Source organism: Suricata suricatta, chromosome 7 (assembly GCF_006229205.1).
Source record: "Suricata suricatta isolate VVHF042 chromosome 7, meerkat_22Aug2017_6uvM2_HiC, whole genome shotgun sequence".
NCBI classification, from domain to species: Eukaryota; Metazoa; Chordata; class Mammalia; order Carnivora; family Herpestidae; genus Suricata; species Suricata suricatta.
The window spans coordinates 133860211-133873580 of NC_043706.1; the positions used below are offsets into that span (position 1 = coordinate 133860211).

General features: G+C 39.3%; 1 protein-coding gene across 1 annotated transcript in view; it reads right to left on the reverse strand.

Moving 5' to 3' along the window:
• The window catches only part of TFB1M (transcription factor B1, mitochondrial), a 63346-nt gene extending 50679 nt beyond the window's left edge, over positions 1 to 12667 (reverse strand). Inside the window, exons 1-2 of the mRNA XM_029944052.1 lie at positions 12498 to 12667; positions 9331 to 9482 (exon numbers count right to left, since the gene is read on the reverse strand). Coding sequence (XP_029799912.1) covers positions 9331 to 9482; positions 12498 to 12630 — 285 coding nt within the window. The 5' untranslated portion in view covers positions 12631 to 12667. The remainder of the gene's footprint in view (positions 1 to 9330; positions 9483 to 12497) is intronic.
• Positions 12668 to 13370: the final 703 nt, after the last annotated feature.

Genomic DNA, 13370 nt, shown 5'->3' on the forward strand with positions numbered 1-13370 from the left:
GGAAAAGTTCTCAGTTGTTCACAACTTAGTACAGCATTTGCTACGGATTTTTCATAATACGGCCTTTATGATGTTGAGGTATGTTCCCTCTAAACCTACTTCATTGAGTTTTTATCATGAATGGATGTTGTACTTTATCAAGGGATTTTTCTGCATCTACTGAAATGATCATAGGTTTCTATTCTTTCTATTAATGTGATATATTACATGGACTGATTTGTAAATATTGGACTACCCTTGCATTCCTGGACGAAATCCCGCTTGATCCTGGTGAATGATTTTCTGATGAATAATACTGAAGTAGCAGAAAGAAAAGTTAAGGAAACAATCCCAATTTACAGCTGTACCAAAAATAACAAAATTCCTAGGAATAAACTTAACCAAGAAGGTAAAAGACACATACTCCAAAAACTATGAAACCCTGGTGAAAAACATTAAAGACGACACAAGCGGAAAGATTCCACACTCACGGACTGGAAGAGCCACGTGGTTAAAAAGTTCACACGTCCCAAAGCAATCTGAAGAGTCAATGCAGTCCCTATCAAAATACTAACATTTTTCACAGAAGTAGTGCCTATTACCCCAAAATTTGTATAGAACCACAAAGACCCCCAATAGCCAAAGCAATCTTGAAAAAGAACAAAGCTGAAGATATCACAATCACAGATTTCAAGATCTACTACAAAGCTATCGTAACCAAAATAGTACGGTACTGGCAAAAAAAAAAAAAAAAAAAGAAAAGAAAAGAAAAGGACACATGGATCAATGGAGCAGAATAGAGAGCCCAGAAAGGAAACCAAGTTTGTAAGGTCAATTAATCCTTGACAAAAGAGGCAAGAATACAGTGGGGGGAAACACGGTCTCCTCAACACATGTGTTGGGAAAACTGGACAGCTACATGCAAAAGAATAAAACTTGACCACTTTCTTAGACCATACACAAAAATAAAATGGATTAAAAACCTAAATGTGAGCCCCGAAATCACAAACCCCTAGAAGAAAACACAGGCAGTAATTCCTTTGACACTGGCTATAAAAAAAACATTTTTCTAGATGTGTCTCCTCAGGCAAGGGAAACAAAAACAAGACAAAACTAGAGGAACTGACCAAAATTAAAAGCTTTTGCACAGTGAAAGAAACCATCAACAAAACAGAAAGGCAACCTGCTGAATGGGAGAAGATATTTGCAAATGAGATATCTGATATGGTGTTAGTATCCAAAATATATAAAGAACGTCTACAACTGAACACCAAAAAACAAAAAACACCAAATAATTCTATTGAAAAATGGAAAAATGTCTTCTTCCAAAGACAAGGTATAGATGGCCAACAGACACATGAAAAGATGCTCAACACCTAATCAGAGAAATGCAAATTTTAATGACAATGAGCTATCACTTTACACTCATCAGAATGGTTAAAATAAAAACCACAAGAAATAACAAATGTTGGCATGCCAGAGACAAGGAAACCTTGTGCACTGTTCGTGGGAATGCAAATTGGTGCGGCCATTGTAGAAAACAGCATGGGGGCTCCTCAGAAACTTAAAAATAGAATTTCTATATGACCCAGTAATTCCACTACTGGGTATTTACCCCCAAAAAACTAAAACAGCAATTTGAAAAGATATAGGCACCCCTATGTTTTCTGCATTATTTACAATAGCCAAAATATCAAAGCAGCCCGTGTCCACGGATAGATGAATGGATAAAGAAGATGTGGTGTCTATATACAACTATTATTCAGTCATCAAAAAGAATGAAATCTTGGCATTTGCAGCAACAAAGATGGACTCAGAGGATACAACGTTAAAATAAGTCAGTCAGAAAAAAAGAAATACCACATGATTTTACTCATTTGTGGAATTTAAGAAACAAAAACAAAAGAGAGGTAAGTAGAAACACTCTTAAATACAGAGAACTAACCGGTGGTTGCCAGAGGGGAGCTGTGTGGGATGAACCAGATCACGAGGATTAAGAGTAAATTTACCTTGATGAGCACCGAGAAATGTGAAGAACTGTGGATCATTATACTGTATACGTGAAACTAATACCACACTCTATGTTAAGTATACTTCAATAAAAAAAATTGATGAAAATAAAGAAAAAGTTACAGAAGGAAATTCTTGCTATACAGTATCACAGCATTCTCTTCCTTAAGCTGAGAACAAGGAACCCCACATCACCCTCTTCTCGAGGACGGGGGTCACTGTTGCCTGGAGAGTAAGGGCTTCAATGGCTCTGATCCCTTCCTACTGCGCTTTTCAGTTTTACGTTTGCTTTTTGTAACTTTTCTGCCACGGTCATGACGGTTACTTCTCGCTGTTGTCAGTCTGCTTCTAGCATTGCTCTCTGTACTTCTCATTTGTGGTGGACTAGGAGGCCACTTTGGCTGCAGGCCACCCTTTACTTATTTGTGGAGTTTTGATTAACTATGGCTGTAGCTATATCTTAAAGATAAGTTGCACGTGTGACGTATGTAATCATGTCACAACAGAAAGTCAGGCAATCTTCCCTTTTGTAAAATTTGCTAGAGATGAAAGAATTTAAAATTCTACCATCTCTGATGAAAAACAGCTCCTTTTGCCAGGATGACTAAATTACTTTATAGATCCCTTTATAAGATGACAGAGAAGGGGCATAATTATAATAGCAACCCTTTATTGGCTACTGGCAATATGCTAGGCCCTATACACCAATCTCTTCACATAAATTTCTTACCATCCTTGTAATGATCACAAACAATAACTATTATCCTCACAATGCAGATGAGAAAGGTGAAGCTAAATCAGGTTCATGACAGCAAGCTCAAGATCAGGAAGCTACTAAGTGCCATATGTGAGATCTGACCCCAGCCTATCTGATTCTCACGTCTGTGAACTTTCCATCCTACCTAGCAAGGAGAAACAATCACTGTTTACCTATTATAAAACCCAGAGGCAATACTAACAATAATCATGACTTTCTATCTCCACAGCTTCACAAAATAAGCACATAATGATTAAGAAGAATTCTATGGCTCCTTGTTCTGGCTAAGATGGGAATATAGAAGACCAGATAGTCTCCTGTGGCTTAAACAGATAAAAAATAGACAAAATAGAAGAAACTATGGTTTTAGACACTGGACAGCAAGAAACACAGGAAATCCTGCAGATCCAAGAAGCTCCAGGAGTCTCACAGAAGAGAAACATGAAGGGAAGGACACCGAGGTGCACAGTTTCTTCAAAACCACTGAGAAATCTTAAAAGAAGCCACAGGGGAAAAAGGCAGAGGAACAAAGATAAGAATGACAACAGATTTCCTGTCAGAAACAATGCAAGTGAGAAGATCATGGAGCCACGTTTTTAGAGTTCTAAAGGAAAAAGTGCCAGTGTGGTTTTCAGCAACAAAGGCAAAATAAAACACTTTTTCAAACAAACACTGAAAGTTCCATAAAACTTACAAGAAAGACTTACTAAAGTCTTTCAGATAGAAAGAAAACACTAAGCAGACATAGGGATGAAGAACACTCAGAGTAATCATATGGGTAAATATGTAACAGTTTTTCTTATTATAGTTGAACCTGTAACAACAGGGTTTGAACTGCACTGGTCCACGTACATGCAGATTTTCTCGTATGGATTTGTAAATGCACTTTCTCTTATGATTGTCTTAATAACATTTCTCTATTATTTTATTGTATTAACATAGCCCATAACACACATAACATACAAAGAACGTGGTAACTGTTTATATTACTGGTAAAGCTTCTGGTTAATAGTAGACTTTAGTTAAGCTTCTGGGGAGTCCAAAGTTATATGTGGATTTTCAACACCCCTAACCCCCACACTGTAAAAAAAAAAAAAAAAAAAAAAAAAAAAGTCAACTGTATTGAAACCTCTTTAAGTAATACAGAATTGACTGTTAGGACAAAAATAACATTGTACTGTGAAGTTTATGCCGTGGAGAAGTGAAATATACGACACCAAGAGTACAAAGGCCTGGCAGGTAAACACACAAATACATTACTCGAAGATGTGTATGTTCTACATGAAGTGGTATTTTATAACCTGAATATTAACTGGGATATGTTAAAGATGGATACTCTACACCCCTGACAAACTGCTACAGTAACAAAACAATTACAGATAAAATTGCAGTAGGTTGAATACTGGCCCCACAAAACATCCAGAGCCTAATCCCTGTGACTATGTTACCTCATACGGTAAGATGGACTTTGCAGATAGGATTAAAGATCTCAAAATGGGGAGGTTATCCTAGATCATCTAGATGGACCCGACATAATCACAAAAACCTTTAGAAGAGACAGAAAAATTAAAGTCTATGATAGATGTAGAAGCAAGAGGTCTGTGAGCTAAAGAATGCAGGCAGCCTCCAAAAGTTGGAAAAGGCAAAGAAATGATTCTCCCCCGAAGCCTCCAGAAAAGGAACACAGCTCTGACCTTTATTTTAGACTTCTTATCCCCAGAACTGTAACAGAATAAATGTGTGTCATTTTAAGCTTTTGTGTTTGTGGGAATTTGTTACAGCAACACTAGAAAACTAGTACACAAGGCAGGGATGGTCAGATTGGTGAGAAAAAAGCAAGACCCAACTATATGCTGTCAGTAAGAAATCCACTTTAAAACCAAAGACATACAGGAAAGGATGAAAAAGTAGATCACTCTGACATTAATCAAAAGACAGGTGGCATAGTTATATTATGATCAAAGTAGATTTTGGAGGAAAGAATATCACCAAGGATCATGATGATCGTTTCATAATGAGAAAGGAGCCAATTCATTAGGAAGACATAACAATCCTAAATGGTTATGGACCTAATAACAGTGTTTCAAAATAGAGGAGAGCAAAACTGACAGGTATGCAATTAGAGACTTCAATACTCTTCTCTTAATCAATGACAGAACAAGTAGAAAAATCACTAAGGATACCGAAGACTTGAGTAATGCCAGCTTGACCTAACTGAAATTTCCATAGCATCCAACAGAAGAATGTATTTCCTTTACCAAGATAGATCCTGTGTCACACCATAAAACTAGTATAAATTAATTTCAAATGGTCCAACTCATGCAAAGTATCTTCTCTAATCACGATGGAACTAAATTAAAAATCAGTAACAAAGATATCTGAAAAACAAGCTAAATGATACACTTCTAAATACCCCAAGCAGTCAAATGAAGAAATTAAAAGGGAAACTGGAGGTGAAGGTTTACATGGGAATTGTCAACTTCTTTAGAAGTCTTTCTTTAGACCTAATGTCTCTAATTTTTTAAAAGTAAATTAGTCTTCTGAATGAATGAAAATGAAAACACAACATCTCAAACTTTATAGGATTCTACTCAGGTTGTATGGAGAGAAATATTTATAGCACTAGCACCTATAAGAAAATAAGAAAGGCTTCGAAGAGAAAACCTCAGCTTCTACCTTCAAAAACTATCGAAAGAACAAATTAAACCTCAAGGAAACAGAAGGAACACAGGGATTTCAGAGCAGAAATCAGTGAAACAGAAAACAGAATACAAGACAGGAAAATCAATATCAAAAGCTTTTTTGTTATTTTTCAGAAGATCAGTAAAGTTGACCAATATGTAGCCAAACTAATAGGAAAAAAAGGGAGATAGATTACTAATATCGGGAATGAGAGAGAAGACATCAGCACAGATTTAATGGATAGTTGATTTACCATTAGAAGAAAAAAATCAATATAATTCACTATATTAACTAAAAAAAAGCCATATGATTATCTCAAACTTAGAAAAAGTATTTTTGCAAATCCATTATTTAAAAAAATAAACAAAAATAAACAACAAAACACCACGACCTCTCAACTAACTAGGAACAGAAAGAACCTTCTCAGCCTGAAAAAGGAGATCAGGAAAAACCTACAGCTAACATCATACTTAGTGGTGACAGTCTGAATCCTTTCCCTCAGAGATCAGAACAGGTAAGGATGTGTAACTGTGCTGGAGAGCCTGGCCAAGACAAAAAACAACAGGCAAATGGATTGAAACAAAGATAAAATAGAAATGATGACACATGGAGAAAAGCCTAAGAAATCTACAAAATAGCCACTAATAAGTGAGCACAGCAAGGCTGCGGGATAGGAACTCCACTCCCAAAACAAATGATATTTCTAGTAGCAACAAACAAATGGAAACTGAAATTAAAAACCAATACCTAGTATAATGGCATCAAAGAACAGGACACAGGGCTAAATTTGACAAAAGATGTGTTAGACTTGTAAACCTAGAACTATAAAACACTGTTGAGAGAAATTAAATAAAACCTAAATAAATGGGGAGATACACCATGTTTAAAGATTAGAAGCCTGGGGGCACCTGGGTGGCTCAGTCAGTTAAGCATCCGACTTCCGCTCAGGTCATCATCTCATGGCTCGTGGGTTCGAGCTCCAGATTACTTACTTCAAGGAGAACATATTATTTATGATGTTACCTCCAATTCAGAAATAGGAGAAGAATTTATCATGATTTCAAGTTCTCTGAGGTATCAAAAACATCTCACTCCCTTCCAAAACAGAGAGAATCTGTTGTCACATAAATGTAACAGCAATAAATAATTAAAAAATAATAAACACCCCCCCCCCCCCCAACGCACAAGCACAAGAGAACACTACAGTATTAAAGAGAAACTCTGGATGTCCAATGCTGGTTCAAGGTGGTGGGAGAAAGCTCCAACGTTCCCACACCACTAGGGATGTATTTTCCGGTGATCCAAAGGAATAATTTTTCTCTTCTACCTCTTTCTAGATTAGCAGCCTGATGATCAATCCTTAATTAATAGAAATGCCCAAGGCACAGGGATAATAATTTAATTGATTACTTACATCAAAAACTATTTTGCATGGTTAACTAAGTATGAGGCATTCATTTAACCCTCATTACTATCCTACAAGCAAACTGAGGCCCAGAGACAGCTACCTGCCCGGAGTCATACACCCAGTCCACGGTAGAACTTGAAGTTAAACCCAGGCAATCTGATGCTGAAGTCTGTGTTCTTTAACACCAAACTATATTATAGTGCTTTCACATATAAGACATGTTTTTTACCTTACAACATGCTGACGGTGAAACCCATATGTTAGCACTGTGTTATTTCCCCAAGATCCTAAGATGTCTTATGCTGATTATGAGAATTGGTTTAGACACCAATGACATACTTTCAGCTAGAAGACATTTTCTAAATTATTACAATTTCTTTAAAAAGTAATTCTATTAGCTCAGAAACCACTAAAATGGAATCCTTAAAATAGATCACGCCTTCTGCCTTTATTCAGTTTTATGATTAATTTAGTACCTCTAAATGAAAGTGGTTTTACATATTGAAACCTCCTTTACAGGAAAAAGAATCTATTTGATATTTTAGTACCCAACATTTCTTTTTAAGGCAAATTCTCTTCGTACATACAAGACACTAGAAATTGATTTTGCTTCTTCTACAGAAATACCCAAGACGACAAATACATATTTCGTGCAGAGTATTTACCTTGAAATAAATCTTTGTATTTGGGAAAAAAAGATCACAAAACTTTTTAAATAATCAATGCCACACAATTTTTCATTTTCACTACTAAATGATGTGCCCTCTCTCTCAAAATAAACATTTAAAAAAATGACACATTAGTTGGCTAATTAGATAGACATGTAAAGTCAACCTTTTATTTTCCCATTTAAGACATTACTGAGGGGCGCCTGGGGCTCAGTTGGTTAAGCTACCGACTCTTGATTTCAGCTCAGGTCACGATCTCACAGTCTGTGAGTTCGAGTCCCTCATCAGGCTCCACACTGACAGTATGCAGCCTGCTTGGGATTCTCTCTTCCCCTCTCCCCCCCCCACCCCGCCCTGCCCTGCTCATGCTCTCGTGCTTGCACTCTTGCATGCTCTCTCACAATAAATAAATAAAACTTAAAAAAAAAAAACCTAAGGGGAATGACATAATGTTACTCAGCTTCTTTTTATTATCTGATGATCTCACTAAAAATAAAATATTCCCACTTTCACTTCTAATTGAAATACAGTTCTTGAAAGCAAAAATCAGTATTAAATTCCACATTTGATCAAGGAATATGCACTACAAAGAAAATAAAGTTATAAATCCAAAACTAATTCTGTCAAAGTGGAAAAATTAAACTAAATATTATATAACTTTTTACAGCAAAAAACTAGATGTAGTCAAATAACAATATTTGACAAATAAAAACTCCTTTAAAAAAAAATCCATTGTATGCACACAAAGCCCTAGATTTTCAAACAAATTTTCTCACACTGTTCTGTTCTGGCAGAAATTGAACATTTTTCAATCGATGCGTCCACAAGCATTAGAACATACCAATTTTAAACCAATTTGTCTCTTGTATGAAAGTAATAATGCAGCTAACTTTATTTTTCTTCTAGACTCAATAAACTGCTACTTATCTAAGCCAAAGGCTAAGGGCTCTTCCAAGGTTTGAGAATTATGGAGGAGTGGAACAAAGGCCCTTAAGCCATTATGTGCGCCCTGTGAAGAAGTCCCTTCACAATATCCCTGATATAATGGGTTTCGCTTTTTGCCACCATTTAAAAAACAGAAATCTCACCTTATTATAAATCAACATCGGCCTCCCTCAATTCTCACCTATTTGTATTAGTTTTTTTCCCCCTAGAAATCCAAATAAGCTGTACTCTTCAATGCCACCTTCCACAGGCAGCTATGAATCCCCCCATTCAAAGCTCCTCCTCTCCATGGATCCGGCCCAGCTCCCTCAGACAGGCCTCCTATAATAGCACCAACTGTCTCATTTCATTTGAACCGCATCTTAAATCGCTGTGTACAGTGCTACAACGTCATTTCTTCACCTAAAAAATTCTCAACAAATGCCCAAGTTTAACAATTAGTCTAGAAGAAACCCAGGTTTTCTCTATCTTTTCCTTATGGAAAGGATTTTCTGAATCTAAATGAAGTTCTCCGAAGTCGTGCCAATAACTGGTTCGTTATTGGCATTAATTATTTTACTTAGTTTTGAAGGAACGGGCCAGATCCTGTATAGTTATTAGTAGATTTAAAAAATGGATCACACAAAACAACTCGTTTAACATTAATGCATAAAGCAGGTTTATTCAGGCAGTGGCCAACAGACTATGTGGGCACGCTGGTTAGAAATGCGGCTCCTAGACCTCTCCAGGCTACAGAACGAGAATCTTCAGAAAAGGATCTGGAGATCGGCAGTTTGCGAAGCAACCTATACAATCTTTGGAGATCCTGAGGCTCCAGAAGCATGATCTCAAGATTTAAATTGGGGTTTTGCCTCCTAGGAAAGACGTTTTAATTATCTCACCTTTAATCCAGGAATAAATCGACTATCCTTTTCAACCACCAAAAGTTCAGCCACATTGGCATTGAGAATGGATCTTGTGATTCCTCCTGGCCCAGGGCCCACTTCATAAACATAAGCATTTGTCAGATTGCCAGCTTTCCTTACAATTTTATCTGGGGGAAAAAAAAAGTTTTAATTAATCTTGATAAATTTCAATGTCCAGAATTTAACAAAAAAATAATCTCTACAAATTCTTATCAACCATTACTCACCAAATCATTTATACTCTATTTATCTAGTTATTTAATTCTTAGCCTAAACCTACAAACATCTAGTTTGTAGGCCATCCGATATTCTACCACACTATAGCTGAACTGTATCAGTTCCTTAGGAGAAACAGGATAATCATGACAAACCTTCCTAACTTAAATGTAGTTAACACTGGATTTCCTATCCGTTCCTCTGCCAAACCAATCAATTCCTAAGAACTGACCAAGTAAACCATCTCTCAGTTGCCAGATACTGAATATTTGAATAACACTAGTTCCATATTCAGAATTTCCAATACTCCTAGTTATAAATTCAAAAGCAGAAAGTAATGGCAGTCTCCTTTTTTACATACAGACATCTAGTTGACCAATACAGTCATAGCAACAAGGCAACAAGTTACTGGATCATTGGACTAGCAGAAATTTATAGATTCTTAGTCATTTTTTTTTTTTTTGGAAAAAGCTAAACTTATCCCTGAAGGTTAAGCTTTGCAAATATGCAAATTGATACAGAAAAGTTAATGCTTTGAATTAACCATCCTCTTTAAGTTAGCAGACATTATGAAATCGTGAAAAGGATTATGGCAACTGATCATCACTTCTGGGATAACATACAATGGGCTGGTCTTATGGACAGAGATAATAAAATCCAAGTAACTGGGGCTCCTGGGACAGTGGAAATTTAGCCACTGAAAACACACCAGCACTTCTCTGCAGTGTTCCTGATATCGTATAGTACAATTTTTGTAGGCTTAAATGCAGTAATAGTCTTTCAACAGCCCCAAAATAGTTTGCCTTTTAACTGGCTGGGAGGGAATGAGCATATGCTCACCAACCATTTGTTTTAGGTGCTTCCCATGCTTTCTCACACGCACCTCCACAGTCCTTCCAATGCACTGAGAACTACTATCCCAATTTAACTTTTCATTGGTTTCCTTTGTGCAAGGTAGTTTAGAAAGCCAAGGGGGAGAGAAGGGACTCTGGCTCAGGTGTCAGTTCTAAAACAATCCTTCCTCGGCCACAGACCAATGCCCTTCAGAGGGAAGGGAGATTATTATTATCCCTTTCAGAAGGAAAATGCGTTAATGAATTCGATATTGTTTTTAAAATGGAGAGCTAGGACAGCAGGGAGGTCAAAGGGCTCTGCCCTCAAACTTTTCAGGCAAATTCGAATACAAATGAGTATCAAAGAGGCACCAAGCATCTGCCCCCACCTGACCCTCCCACCTCAGACAAGCACTTTAAGCTCCCTTCACACGGTTCCCAGAGAAGAGGGAATACCTAGATTCCAGAATTTATTCCTAGGGGTGAATAAAGACTCACCTGAGATACTATAAATGAAGAAATTTTTTATATTAAAAATATAAAGATCGGGGCACTTGAGTGGCTGGGTTAAGCTTCCAACTGTTTTGATTTTGGCTCAGGTCACGATCTCATAGTTGTGGGGTGGAGCCCCGAGTTCAGCTCTGTGCTTGAGCCGGGAGCCTGCTTGGGATTCTCTTTCTCCCTCTCCCCCCGCCCCACTTTCTCAAAATAAACGTTTAAAAATACACATATAAAGACCTATATTTTCAGTCTTGAGAATGGTGCTTATGTCTATCATATGTGACTAACAACTGGCAATGCTGGTTCTGGGCAGTACTAGAACTGAAGAACTGTAGAAGCAGGGGCCCACCTCCAACTGACAGACGAGAAACTGAAGCTTAGTGATTTTATTCGAAGTCGTATTTCTATTGAGTCGTATTCCAATTACTGTGCTTTGTAAACTATTCTTCATTTAATTGAAAATGAACTTCTTGGGTATCAATTGCCTATCTTTTCAGCTTCTAAAAGGAGCCAAATGGAATATCAGTATCTCAAATACGGTACTCCAACAGCGAATTAGTGGCCACATTTATAAGACAGGTTATTCTTGCAGCCTCACCTTTTACAGGAAAATAATCACCAAGACACAGGAGCTGTTGTTAGAAAAATACGTTGGTCATCAAACTCTGCACCTCAAACCAGTCCATTTGATTGCACGTAAATATTTAAACATTTTTATTATTTATTTTTGAGAGACAGAGCATAACCAGGGGAGGTGGGGAGAGGGGGAGAGAGGGAGAGGGAGAGGGAGAGAGAGAGAGAGAGAGGACAGACAGACAGACAGTATCCGAAGCAGGCTCCAGACTCCAAGCTGTCAGCACAGAGCCAGACGTGGGGTTCCAACTAAAGAACCATGAGATCATGACCTGAACCGAAGTCGGACACTTAAACCAACTGAGCCACCCAGGCGCCCCTGATTGTATATAAATTTTACCTCCTAAAAAGCGACTTAAAATCAGGGGTGGGAATAATGGAAACTTATTAAAAAACGTAAGCTCCTTGCGGACAGACTTTGCCTCGTTCACTCCCAAATTGGACCTCGCTAGCACATAGTAGCTTGTTTGATGTGTATTTTACTGAATATGTGAGACCCCGAGGATTTTAGATTCAACATGTAAACGTTTAAATAAATGACCCCATACGCGATACACTTTTCGACGTGTTATCAAAAACCGCCCCGCACTAATTGAAATTCTAACTAAGGACTGCGTGAAAAGCAATGCTAGTGTTCATGCACTAGTGTTCATGCACTCAAATTTCCACAAGCGCCTTTCAGGACACGCGCCCACTGCCTCCGCACCACCTGCCTCTCCCGCCTCCCCCGGGCCACGGCAACCCCCGAGCACGCCCTTCCGTGAGCAAAGGACGCATTCCCCGCGTGTCCTGGCGGCGCTCACAGAGCGGCAGAGGGACCTGACCTAAGGCCCACTGACTGCACACAGCCTGACCCCCCGATACCCGCCCGCGGGGTCGGCGGGCAGACCCCCGGCCCGTGTCCCCCGGGATTGGGGGAGGGGGGAGAAGACAGCCGGGGAGCATTGAGAAGACAGCCACCTGTCAGCCTCAAGTCCAGGAGAAAGTTCTGGGATAGCTGCTTCACTGCTTGCAGCCTGAACAACTTAATGATTTCTCGAATCGTGGGCAACGGCGGAAGACGGAAAGTGCTCAGCGTCCCAGAAGCAGCCATAAGGCCCGGAGGAACCACTAAACCCTGCCGGCAGAGTTTTTCGCGCTGTTCTTAAATCACCGGGGAGGGAGGGGTGGGAGCTTGGAGCATTAAGGCCCGCCTCCAAGCCCACCTCATTGGTCGGATGAACCCCGCCGGAAGCGAAGAGGACAGACAGGAAATCCGGGCGCACCCAGCGCTCCTCGCTTCGCGTCTAGCTGAGCGCGGTGCAGGCTGGGAGTCCGCTGCTTTTTCCCTGGAGGGCGGGGCCTCTCCTGGGTGGGAGAGCGGCCTGGGAGGCGGGGTGAGGCGGGGCCTGGGCCGGAAAGGACAGGGGCGGATCTGAGGATGGGTGGAGTCCCGCACACGACGTGGTGAAATCTCCCGGCGCATGGACGTGCCTAGTTTCCCTCTGTGGGTAATCGTGGGGAAGCCAGTGATTAGAGGCAAACTATTGGTGGCTAACAATGCTCTTGTACGGTAGATGTTTTTAGAACCTTAGCACTGCAGGTGCCGGATGGAAGGTTTCTAACTTCTCTCTGCCTTAGTTTTTTCATCTGTGAAATGGATGTATCTGCCTTAAGAATGCAAGCACTAGATGAGAAAGTCGCCTGGTTTGCAGATTCAGAAAACAGTGCGATGCATGGCATATGGTAAGCCCGCAGTCAATGGTGGCCGTTACTATTATAATGATCTAGCAGATGAAAGCGGCCCAGAAGGTTAAACTATCTGAGCACAGTTTATAGTGAGAAGGCTAGAAG